We start from the raw sequence: 13638 nt of genomic DNA on the forward strand, positions 1-13638 counted from the left end.
GTGCTTTTTTCTGCATGTGTTCTTCAGACACCGTAAGTCATTTTTACATATTTAACTTCAAATATATAAATAAAAAAATTAAATAGGAATAAACTATGATTTTCTTTTAATGCTTTAAAAACTTATGAATTACATTAAAAATAATGTTTTAAGTATCAACATATTCCTAAATACCTAAAATATGCCTTTTGGTCAATTTTACATTTACACCTGTTTTATGAACATATGTTTTTAAATATAATTTTTTGATAGATTTTATTATATTATACAATAGTAAAACATTTCTTTGATAATTTCTTCACTTTCACACATTATTTTAATGCTCTGATTAAACCCACAGCCCTTGTTTGTCATGAAGCCAAACCTTTGAGATTTTGTTTAATCATTTGATCACACAAGTAGAGTAAACGTGCGTTGTCTCCTCTGTCACTGCGTGTCATTAACACAGCGTGTATGAACCAAAAACATTTGCCATTACATGATAGTTTACAGTGAAACCGGAGCGCTTTGCATTCATGATCACAGTTTATACTTGTTCGTTTATATTTACATGGGAGTTTTGCGTGAGCCTCTGCTGACAGCATGCGCATCCGATCGCTTCACACGCTCTACAGGACAGGAGCTGGTTGACCTCGGCGGTACGGCTCAGTGACGCTCGGACTCTTTGAGTTCAACTGAATGATACACAAACGTTCATGGCATTTATACAGTATAATCGCACAAAATTCCCTAATTTGGGCATTCAATTGTGATTGGAATTTAAATGCCCAATAATCGCTGTTGTCTGAAATAGCTTGATTAGATAATATAACCGCGATCGGACGGTTATTTAATAATTGCGACAGGCCTAGTCTCCACACAATTTTTTGTTAACTGAATATACAGTGTTTTTGATTTACAAAATTGTATTCTTTGTTGAGTTGCGTAGTTGGTTCATGAAGGATCAGAATTTACCAAGTCCACTGATAGGGCTGTGTCTTTCAGGCAGGTATTTCACAACTTTCTTAAGGTTCATTAACATATCAACAGAGTAGACATTGAAAGAGCCATCACCTGTGCAGGGTTTGGATGTTCATTAGTGATTTTCAAATTGCACAGTATGTTATTTGACTGTTTTTATGATACGTTTAGGCGTCTACCCTTTGTGAGCCTTTAAGTAAATCATTCAAAGTTGTATTTGTGGTGGTAGTGATCCATGTTCGCAAGGCCATACTATGTTAATAATTAAAATAAAGGTTAAGGCTGTCTCAGAAGTGTAGCTAATTAGTCTCTTGATCTTAACACCCCCATCCTCTGTCTTTATCTCCACAGTTTGAAGGTGAGAGGGCTGGACGCTTTGGAAGGGACTATATTGCTTCAACCCACCAAGGATTTTTTTCCCAACCTCTGCTATACCCCCCTCCCCCTTCCCCTTTCTTTCTACTTTACATCTTCACAGTCACTCTGTAAGCAACTATACACACTAGTGAGAAGATCCTGCCCCACTCAAGCCCCCCTTGTTCCCCAAATCACAGATGGATCAGAGGACACAGGGGGGGGCCACCACGCCACTCCCCCTCCCTGCCATTGCCCCCCCAACAGAACATGAGAAGGAGGGAGTAGGAGGAAAGAAGGATGATGAAGAGGAGAAAAAGAAACGAGAGAATCCAAGAGATGGGATGCAGACTGATACTTGTGGTGCTGAAAGTGGGACTAGTGACCAGCAGCAGCCACAGCCTCCACAGTTCTCGGTCAAAGAAACCAGTTACTCAGAGGGCAATGTCAAACTTAAGATAGGCCTGCAGGCCAAACGCATGAAGAAGCGTCCTAAGATCCTGGATAACTATGTCTGTCGGCCAGCCTTCCGAGCCACTGTAAGGCATAGTGGAGGCAGAGGCGGAGGACGTGCTAATCGTGGGGGCGGACCCAGTGATGGAAGCAGCAATACCTCTAGCCCACCTTGTGGAAAAGAAGGAGAGAAAAGCACCTCTGTCAACCGAGTAGCCTCTGTGTCATCTGGCACTTCTGCTACGTCACCTTCTCTTCCTCCTCCCGTTTCCACCAGCCCAGTCACTTCTGTAAATGGGAGTGCTCCAGCAAAAAAGGTAAGCTTCCTTCACTTGAAAACGCATACGCAGTATTTCTTAAATGTCTTAATGGAATAGTCCACCCAAAAATGAAAATGATCTCATTCACTTACCCTGATGCCATCCCAGATGTTTATGACTGTCTTTCTTCAGCAGAACACAAAAGCTCTGTCATGCCCTTGGATGGATGTACACGGGTGCCATCCCTTTGACGGTCCAAAAGTCACATTTAGGCAGCAATAAAGTAATCCACACCACTCTAGTCGATCTATGAATGTCTTAAGAAGCAAATCGATATGTTTGTGAAAAAAATAAATCTATAATTAAAAGTTTATTAACTTATAAAAAGCGCTTCCTTCCATCAGCTGACGTAAAGCGTGAGGTAAGCAATTTGGAAGTAGCGTTTATTTACAACAGAAGAACGAATGTCACGCAAGAGTTCAGCCATTTCAAACATCTGAGTTTAAAGTTAAAAACGTTTTAATTATCGACTTGTTTCTTACATAAACCTATTGATTTGCTTTAGAAGACATTCATTGATCGACTGGAGTCACATGGATTACTTTATTGCTGTCTAAATATGACTTTTGGACCATCAAATTGCTGGATCCTGTGTACATCCATTATAAGGACCTGACAGAGCTCTCTATCTTCTAAAAATCTTAATTTGGGTTCTGCTAAAAAAACACAGTCATACACAACTGGGATGGCATCAGGGTAAATTAATATTTAGAGAATTTGTATTTTTGGGTGAACTATCCCTTTAACAGTTGTGAATAAAGAGACTAGAGGGAATTACATAACAAGCATCCAGTCCCAGTGTCTGTTTAAAAATGGCAAACCAACAGTGACATGACTGAATGGGAAAGACAAAATCTCAAGGATCCCTCACACACTACTTTCCATTGTGTGGTTTCATCAGATAAACAAGCTTTGCAAATCTTCCCACATTCTCTTAATCTTAGTCTCTTCAGTCTTTTCCTAATTTTCTCTATGGAAAAATATATTTTTTAATGTGTAATAAACATTTTTTGTAGAAAAGGTAGAATTCAGAACATTTTCCAATGAGTGTGTTCCTTATACTGCTTATAATTTTAATTTACTCACCCTCATATTGTTCTAAATCCATATGACTTTCTTTTCCCATGAAACTCAAAAGGAGATGTTAAGCAGAATGTTAGCCTCAGTCACCATTCACTTTCATTACATCTTTTGTCTATAGCAGGGGACTGTCAACGTTTTGACATGGAGTGCCATTTTTTATTTTCCTGGTTAATGGCTGTGCCGATGCTGATTCCCCCCGGGCTAATTTCAATTGAAAGTGATCTTCCCGATGTCATTTAGAGAATTTATTTGTAGAAAATGACAACTGGTAAAAAAAAAAAAAGGATGCCGTGTTTTCAGACTTAGAATAATTAAAAGAAAACAAGTTCATATTCATTTTTTAACAACACAATTCTAATGTTTTAACTTTGGAAGAGTTCAGAAATCAATATTTGGTGGAATAACCCTGATTTTCAATCCTAGCTTTCATGTGTCTTTGCACGCTTTCCATCAGTCTTTCACATTGCTGACTTTATGCCACTCCTGGCACAAAGATTCAAGCAGGAATTTATTAGACACTGGAATGGAATATCGCGGTGCCGTTTTGCAGCCCTCTTCAGCCAGCAATGTCACGTTCAGTTTATCGTGGCTAGTTCGCCCCGTTTCTCGGCCGGCTCACTGGGAATAATTCCAGTTCTCCCTATGGCCAGTCCCCCCTGTGTAGAGATACTGATTTAAGAAGCATTTGGAGGGGTCTCTTAATTTTTTCCAGAGCTGTTTATATATATGTGCATGTATGTGATTTTCCGAAGTTTGAGTCCACTTGTGAAAATGTTTCTATTTTGCATTTTTCTAATTTAATATTTACAAATGATATTATCAGTATAACAGTTTGACTGAAAACCCGATGATTATTATCTAATCATGATCCTGCATGTGAATTTTCACAGAGCATCTTAAATGCTTTAATGAAAGAAAACCTGTCCATTTGTACAAAATGAGTTACAGTTAATGTCACAAATTTGCTTATTTGATTACTGATCACGAAATTTTGTGCAACTGTAAATATTTCTTATATTATGTCATATGACTTTCTTCAAAAATCACACTAATTACTAGCACGCAATCAACAGCGAAAGTGGAGCAGGCTATATTACTTGTATGAAGTTTTTCTATCTACATCTTGATGTAATCCTTCCTCATGATCACGCAGCTTGTTTTCATCAGTTGAATTGGCGACTATTCACTACTAAAGTGTGATGAGACTCACACTGCGCTTGCAATCCATTGCTGCATCAAAAGCAGATAAATTATTTAGCCATTTTTAGTGAATCGCACCTCCAAAATCAAAAAACTTTATTTCCGGGATTAATTTATATTTTTATTAGATTCAGATTTGTATGTTTTCTTTTTCAAATTTTTTTTATGTAATTTTGAGTGTGACTGGTTTTAGGAGTGTGCACCTGATGCTGGGTTGGAAATCCCAAGGATTAATAGTGGTCTTTTCCTTATTGCAACATGTGCTGTTCTGAAAGCAAAAAGAAACATGAAACACAGAATGTTGGCTGTCATTCTTGTAGCCTGACCGAAGCAAAGTGGGCGCATTTGCATACGTGATGTATGAATAAGTTGTACATGCTGCACGATTCTGTTGGGCATACTGCAGTCTTTGTCACATTTTAACTTTAGTCTCCAATTCAGCTCATGAAAATATGCGGCAGGATTACATCAAGATGTAGATTGGAATGCAGGTGTGGAATTTCATTTAAATAAAATGGTCTACTCCTCTCTCCCTGTTGCTGGCATGCCAGTAATTACCTCTCCGTGTGCCAATGCCCCTGGTCTATAGAATACGAGTGAATGGTAACTGAGGCTAACTGCCAATCATCTCCTTTTGTGTTCCAAAGGAAGAACGAGTTTTTGGGTGAACTATCGTTTTAATGGTGTGTTATAATGTAGCTGTGGCTCATAAACCATATTTTCTTCTTTACATTTAGGGGCTTCCAAAACTTGCCTGTAAGTCAGAGGGAAAGGCTGATGTAAAATCTGTCGCCTCTTCAGAGAGACCCCTTAACCTTCATCACCCTGTGACAGAAAGCAAATCACACTCCTCTGGAAAGAAAAGCCACGTTCCACAAAGCAACTCTGCCCCTGCCCTATCACCACCAACAAAATCCCCAGCTGCAGCATCACCACAGGACCCCAAAACGGACGGGATCCTAAAAAATCCTCAGTGCAATTATGATGATGGGCAGAAGGAACAAGAAAGAGGGGTGCCAGCCTGGGGTGCTCCTACGGTCACAGAGAAACTTGCTCAGCTCATAGCTACATGCCCGCCTTCAAAGTGCCCTAAACCGAAAGCTCGGAAGGTGTCGCCAGCTCCAGCACAAAGTAGCTCACCTCCCTTGATTTCTAATCTGCAGCGCCCAGAACGGGCTATGGCCAATAGGAACACCTATTCCAGGGCAGGGCACCTTGCCCCACCACCACCTGTCTCACGGCCCCCAGGTCGCCCTTATGGGTCCAAAAACAAAGACAGTATCCTGGAGAAAGTATCTGTGACCTCTAGAAAAGAGGAATCAGATGGACTTTCAAAAGGGGTTACTAGCAACAACAGCAGCACAACCACCACCACTAGTACTGCACTGTCTCATAGCAGTAGTCGTTTGACAACAACCACAAATTATAGCACTGACAACAGTTCCACCAATGGAATTAAATCTCTGTCTCGTCTTGGGCATTGCCCATCTCATTCTTTCTCCATGCCTTCTCTTTCTTTACCTACTTCCTCCTCTTCATCCTCCTCCATAGAGAGGATAGGAAACGCTGGTGGTCACATTGGTTTGCAAGGCTCCCTAGGATCATGGCCAAGAGCAAGCCCCTCCCAAATAGAGGAGTTTTCTGAGAAAGACAAAGAGCGTGACAAAGACATGGACAGTCCTAGAGATTTAAGTAAGGGCTCCACTCCAGCCATTCTAGGGAAGCAGGATGCTAAAGAAAGATGTTCTCTGTCATCTCTCCGAGGTGAGAGGGGTAAGAGCTTAAGCCCAGACTCCTCCAAATGCACTAGTTCACCTTCTAATTCTTATGGTGCCAGCAGGAGCCCACCTCCACTATGTGATGACACTGGGGCTATATCTCCTGCATCACCAGCCGAACAGGATTCTAAGCCTCTTAAGAAGCGGCGAGGACGACGACCTCGCTGGACTAAGGTGGTCAGTCGCACCCAGAAACCATTACAAGAAGCTGCTTCTAACCATCAGACACCCACTGCACTTTTGCCTTTAGGTCTTGCCCCCTCATCCCCTATTCGTCGGCCTGTGGGACGGCCTCCTAATGCTAATCGTGTACCCCCTGTTGTTACAGAACTTTTTTCTTCTCCACTGAAGAAGAGGGGACGTCCCAAGTCCAAAATGCCTCGGTTAGATGCAACTGCACAAGGCCGTCCCCCAAACAAACTGGTCCCCTCAAAAGTCTACACCATGCTTAAGTCAAAAGAAGAGCAGGATCCCCCTGTTTTGCAACCTGAAGTGGACTTGAATCCTCCTAAACCCATGCCAAGAAAGCGAGGGCGTCCTAAACGTTTACCTCCAACTCTTCCACAAGAAACTCAGCCTCCAACTCTTGCTCCTGAGTCAGGGAATGCTTCAGCTTTTCGTAAAAAAGGCAATGGGCAGCTCATCATGAAGTCGATTATAGGCAAAATCAATAAAATGAAGACCTTGAAAAGGAATCGGTTCCTCAATCAGATACTGCTTGTGCCAAATTCAGGGCCAGAGCAGGATGGCTCCAGAAGCTGTGGAATGCCAGCACCTGTGGCTGCTACACCGCAGTCTCTTTCATCACTTGCTGCTACTTTTGGGAGTAAATTAGGCCCCCAGATCAATGTTAGCAAAAAGGGGACAATATATATGGGTAAAAGGAGGGGTCGTAAGCCAAAACCATCTGGTAATACCTCCACAGGTGCTCCTACACCCCCTCCTGAAACTTTCTTGTCCCCAAACACATCATCCCCACACCATCTTCACCAGTCACAGGCCTCACAAAACCAGCAACACCAGTTGATCCAATCTGAGGTGTTTCCTTCCCCATCACTCTCACAGTCAAGTGGGGGCCAAAGTCCCATTAGTGATGCCAGTTTTGTTGAGCCTGGTTCAGTGCACTTCACATCCCACCCAAACTGCAGCCATTCCCATCAGGGCCACCACTCATTCTCCTTTCCCCCACCAACTTTTTCAGCCCCCTCTGCTCGCACAGTAGGAAGCTCCACGTCAACACACCCATCTCAGAAGAAGTCTTCTTGCCGAGGCTACCACCATCACCACCACCACTACCGGCAGCACTATCATTATCGAAAATTTTCTCCTCCTCGTCCACTGTTGCCCACGTCCCCTGCTCCTCTTAGTGAGCTAAAGGAAGCCACACCTTCCCCAGTCAGTGAATCACAAAGTGAAGAGACTGTACCCAGTGACAGTGGCATTGGAACAGACAACAACAGCACCTCAGACCGTGGGGAAAAGGCAGGTAGTGCCAGTGGCTTACCTGGTGTAGGGGTCCCACAGGGAATGGCAAGTGGACTCCTAATGCCTGGTGTCATAGGGCCATCAGTTGGAGTAGGAATGGGACTCTCCTCCAGAGGTAGGAGGAGGCACTCATCTTCAGTTCTTTTGGAACGTCCCTCACCTACACCCTCCCCACTTGGAGCAAGAGCATCACCTGACCCAAGAAGGCCCCACCCAGCTGCCCCATCTTCTGCACTGGTTGGGCATAAAGAAAAGCACAAGCATAAGTGCAAACGTCGTGGACATGGCTGCCCAAGTTATGATAAACTGAAAAGACAGAAACGTAAGCGCAAGAAGAAGTACCTTCAGCTTCGTTCACGGAGGCAAGACCCAGACTTTCTGGCTGAGCTGGATGAGATCTGTGTACAGCTAAGTGACGTACGAATTGCTCATCGCACACCTGCTCTCCGTCTGGGTAGTAGCTTGGCTCAGGGTTCTGGGGCAGCAGGCATGGGTCGTGGGTCTGGTTTGGGTAGTGCTAGGGCCAGCAGCAATCTCGGAGGTGGAACCAATCCACCACCCCATCACTATCTGCATAGAGACCTCTTGCCCACCATTTTCAGGATTAATTTTAGTGGATATTATTCACCCCACCCAGCCTACCCATGTGATTCACTTCATTATGTCCGTAAGCCTGACCTTAAGAAAAAACGAGGGCGGCCACCTAAGCTTAGAGAATCTTTATCAGAGGTACCTTTTGTACCTGGCTTAGGCTTTCCCCTTTCCAGTGGAGGTTTCTATCACCCCTCTTATGGTGTCCCATACTCATCTGCCCCACTGGGACTTGGCTACTATCGAGGTTATTCCCCAGCAAGTGCCCTGTACCCCCACCATCAGGCTCCCCACTCTGGCCCATCGCACCATGTGCATTCACCCTCCTTTCCTCCACCACCGCCACCTTCTTATGTTCATCATCATCACCCACCTCATCTGCTTCTCAACCCCTCCAAATTTCACAAGAAGAAACATAAGCTGCTTAGGCAGGAGTATTTAAGTGGGGGTCGTTCATCAGTACTCTACCCTGCGATGTCATCCGAGCTTTCATTCGGCTGGCACCACAAACACAAGCATAGGCATAAGCACCGTGATCGCTGTGGAGAAGAGGAGGGTGATGATGGGGGTGGAGTTATAGGTGGTGGAGTAGGTAGAAATATAGGAGGTGAGGGTTTAGGGACTGGAAGAGGGGAGCGAGGAAGTGGAACAGGTAGTGTAGAGTCTCTCCAGCGCTGCCGGTATGGTCGAGATGGCTCAGCAGACTCCAGTGCCAACAAACAGACAGCTGCTGCTTCTGCCAACTCCCCTTCTTCTTCCTCCACATCCTCTGCAGAACGGTACAAGCGAAAGGAGGCCTCTATGTCTTGTCTTGGGCCTTCAAGATTGTCTTTGGGTAGCGGGAGCCGGGGGCATCATCCTGTTGACTCCTGGTTCAAGATTGGAAGTTCTGATACTGATTACTCCAAACTATCTAGAAACCAGTCTCTTTCTGGGTCTGGTACATTTTCTGAAGGACATACACAAACTCAATTGGAGTGCTCAGAAAGTGAAGAGGAAGATGCCACTTCCCTACTTGAGGAGGCAGAGACCAGCCACCACACCAACTTGTTTGCATCTGCACTAACTCGTAACTCCTTCAGGGGAAGTCGTGGCAAAAAAGGTGGAACATCAGAGAGTCCAAGCCTACCGCGGTTGGACCAGACGATGAGAAGGGATCGTTCCACATCTGCAGAGAGAAGAGAGTTGGGTAAGTGTAAAAATCTTTTGGACTAATGCTGATAATTAAGATTATTGAATAGTGATTGACCACTTGATTGTAATTAACTAGTTATCAATAATCAAATTGCATACGCAATGCAGTACAACCATGCGCGGTTTAAAGTAACACCCTTTGCATTTTTAAAACATTTTGTTCTCAAGCAGCTCAATTCAAATCTGTGCTTGAGCCTCCTGAGGTGACCCAAATTTAGTTTGCCATTGTGAAGGTTGCAGGATCAATTCTGTGAAGTGTAGTCGCTTGCCAAATATAGCTTTACCTCAGCCTCCTCCATAATTCTGTGCTAAAATTTTATTGAATGTCACTTGCTTCAGTGCATGCCACAAATTTATGATTAGTCTCCAGCACTTCCAGTCAGTGTTCTGTATTGATTTCAGGGTCAAGCCATCATACAAAGAATTTTGCATGACCATTGGTTTAAAGTGGCTGACACAGGAATAGTTAAATCTGCTACTTTTTTTTTTAAAGAGATAGTTCACCCAAAAATGAAAGTTCTGTCAACATTTACTCAGGTTGTTGTCCCAAAGTTATATGGGATTGGAACAACATGAGGGTGAGTAAATGATGACAGAATAATTATTTGAGTCAACTGTCCCTTTTAAAGATCCTACAATTTTTAAAGATGCAAAAGAATAAAGGTCCTATGATACATAATACCTCCCACATTCCTTTTATATTGCAAAAGCAAAAAAGAGAAATGGCTTTGCAAAATATTTGTCATTGCACTTCAAGGCCAATAGCATCAGTTGTTTTTTTTACTTTAGATTCCTTACATATTCCTTTAATCTCACGTTAACACACACACACACACACACACACCTACTCAGAAGTTACAGGCCTTTTTAACTACAGCTTCTTGCTTAGATGGAAGGACAGTGTATTTGTCTATATGTGCTCATGCATAGTGGGTCCCCAGTGAGACGGCAAAGTGTAGTATGTAATCCAGGATTACAGCTCAGGACATGAGGTCAACCAGCGGTCATTGACTGCACCAATAATTCACTAGCAGCATGAGAAGGAGAGAAAATTATGAGAATGAGTAAAAGAAGGATTAAATGCTTGAAGTAAAATGCGAATAAGGCAGTAAATAAGAAGTGATTGGAAGGAGGTTCTATTAGATGAATTGAAGCCCAAATCTCTAGCCCTAAGTAGTTCATTTCGGTGTGTAATTCTCCTGCAGCAGTTGTGCTATGGACATGATACCTCAAGCCAAGAGTAGTAATGGTGGAAACGTCTCGACTCGTAAAATACAACAAGCACATTAGTTTCACTCACAAACTTGTGTTTTAAGCCACCTCACGTCACTATGTGAGGATTAGTTCAAGGCATTGCTGCTTTAGACTGCCTGAGTGCCTGCTTGAAGGAGAGAAGCCGCAAGCAGTCAGAGATTCTCAGCCGTAAGCAAATTAACCGTAGAAGTTTATCTACAAAAATATCATTATACAATATTAATACTTAGATTTTCTCTGTTATCTGCCAATAATAATTTGGCTGCCAATAAATACTGCACCCTTAAATAAAACTGGTAAAATATCCAGTAGAATTAGCCAAAATAGTGATGAAATAGTTAAGAAAGAGGAATTGTGATGATGAAATGGAAAGATGTGGAAGGATGGATCTTTGACTGATGGATAAGATGAATAGAACATAAAAGACTAGACTGTGTTGAAATGGAGTTAGGCTGTGAGTAAGTTAATTAAAGGCATAATGGAGTATAGAGGAAACAGAGCTAATGGGGCCCTGCACACACTCAAACACACATCTGGGAAGATGCAGTTTTTGCTGAATCTGTAAGATAGTTATTTTCTGCTTCTTCGGAATTTGTCCATTAGGAGATCAGGAGGTAAATGGATAAATTGGATTATAGATAAGGGTGTTGATTATTAATTTTATAAATGATGCCCCAGTCCTCATTCTGTCACTTAGACGACATCCACAATATTCCTGATACATTTGTAAACTGCATTTCTTTTTGAAACACTGTCCACACTGCCATTTTCAAACGTTTTCCAAAAGTTGCTAGTCCACACTGAAACATCTGAAAATGATCAAATCCTCTTACTGCCCAAGCAAGGAAAAAAGAATGCAAGCGTCACTTTGCATCATTTCCATGTATGGTCTGACACACAGTTGTCCTCGTGTTCTGCCGCTGGACAGCAATTCCAAGTAAACTTCCAGTTACCTTCGAAGGAATGCAAAATGAAGGTTGAACAAAGTAACATTTATCTTTGAAAAACACTACTAAAGTGGATAGCAGGAACAACAACAACACCACTAAAACATGGGCCGCCATCTTGATTGTTTTGGGTTGAATGGATCACATGACCGCATCACATGAAAACAAATATGTCATAGTTTTCAAGAAATGAATTCCAAGAAATGCTTTCTGTCATTTTGTCCGATAAAAAAAGAAACAAGAAAATGATTTAAACTATGGCTGCATCAACTAATTGATAAAATAATGGAAATCATCGTTCCACATATTTCGCCAAATTGTTTGTTTTTTACCACATGCAAGTCTCCGTTAAACTTCACTGAATAAGCGTGCGCATCCACGTCAATTAAACTGATTGCAATGGAGAAAGGGAGCGTATTCGTTTTGATTAAACTTGTGCAACATCATGCCGTGGTTTCAGTTTCAATGTAATCAATTGTGCAGCTTTCATTGATGTCTCAGAAGTCAAAGTGTGCGGTTAAAAGTGTTTTAAATCGTTATATAAGTATAAATATAAATAAGTGCTTGTAATCAATGACAGTGAGTACATACAATGAGTAATACGGGATGAGACTTTTCAGTACTAGAATGATTCTGCACTGCGTTTACAGATGGCTGTACTGTATATAATGCTGATTATAATGCATACAAATTCTAAGGGTCCTGATATTTGATAGTCCTCTTGATAATGCCAAATATAATGTTTGATTTCACCAGTAAATTTATACCATAGCAAACAAAAAAATATTTTTGAAAATAATAGTTTAGAAAAATGTAATCGGCGACAATACTACTTTAAAACCTACAATATTAATTTAAAATACTTAATGTATGTAATCATTGACATTTTACATGCATAAGTATCTAACATAATTATTCTTTTTTTTTTTTCAGCTGGGCAGAATTGTTAATATTTCTATCCTGGTATCACCATTGCCCACTGCTGGGCTGATGTTTTTTTTTTTGTTTTTTTTTGTCCCACTCCATTCTGATGAATGATTTTACACTTTAATAAACAGTATTTTTTGTTCTACAAAGTTTTACAAGTAATGAAAGGAACTGTTTTGCATATGTACTGAAATTAATAATAGTACTACTAATAAATTAAAACTTTTCATGATTTTGGCTTTGGTTAAAGTTTTGTGAGAGTATAGAATCATGAATTCAGTAATGTAAATCGAACCAAATCCTTACGCCCTTTATCGTTTCTGTTTTTTATTTTATTTATTTTGTAATAAAATATAGGAAATAAAAGTTTTTTTTATCCGATTAATCAAAGATAATCGTAAGTTGCAGCCCTAATTTAAACCTAGTGCATCAGTTTGTGTGTGTGACTCGAGTTTGGGGAATCAAAAATATATTATAAATCAGCTGTCATGTATATACCATTATAAAGGATGCTACTCCCTTGAATGCAGTCACAGTATTTATAAAAGGAAAACAAGTACCGTATTTTCCGGAAATAAAGTCGCACCTGGTCAATATCATGTTGAGAGGAAAAAAACATGCATAAGTGGCACTGACAGAGGTTGTATGCGGCAGGCACTAAGAACCAGGAAAAGCCAACCGACTTGCCATCAGCCGCTCGGATATCAAGACACGCTCCGGAAAAAGATTACTTCAGGATCTACGCATCACACAGTATTTGGCCTTGTTTTAATTTGGAGCACCTGCTTTAAGTAATCGTGTGTAACAGTTTTTCATATTCTGTTTATGTGTCATGAAAAAAAACGTGACACATAAGCCACATCTGTTACATATTTAACTCTATGCTTTATACAAATAAACAGCAGAGTAAAACAATACACTTGTTGTATTATATTCATTTATTAGCATCTATCTGTGGATATTTCTGATATTTGCAACCCTCTTTGCTATGTGCTATTTATCTTGTTCACTGACAGAACTCTGTGACTGATGTATTAATCTGTTTGTGTGTAAGCGTATTTGTTTTGCTGTTCGTGTGTTTGACCGGCCAAC

General features: G+C 41.3%; 1 protein-coding gene across 1 annotated transcript in view; it reads left to right on the plus strand.

The window, feature by feature from the left end:
* The window catches only part of LOC127619653 (histone-lysine N-methyltransferase ASH1L-like), a 65780-nt gene that overhangs the window by 9545 nt on the left and 42597 nt on the right, over positions 1-13638 (plus strand). The window contains exons 3-4 of the mRNA XM_052092611.1: positions 1312-2084; positions 5108-9413. Coding sequence (XP_051948571.1) covers positions 1515-2084; positions 5108-9413 — 4876 coding nt within the window. The 5' untranslated portion in view covers positions 1312-1514. The remainder of the gene's footprint in view (positions 1-1311; positions 2085-5107; positions 9414-13638) is intronic.

Source organism: Xyrauchen texanus, chromosome 26, assembly GCF_025860055.1.
Source record: "Xyrauchen texanus isolate HMW12.3.18 chromosome 26, RBS_HiC_50CHRs, whole genome shotgun sequence".
In the NCBI taxonomy this organism is placed as follows: domain Eukaryota; kingdom Metazoa; phylum Chordata; class Actinopteri; order Cypriniformes; family Catostomidae; genus Xyrauchen; species Xyrauchen texanus.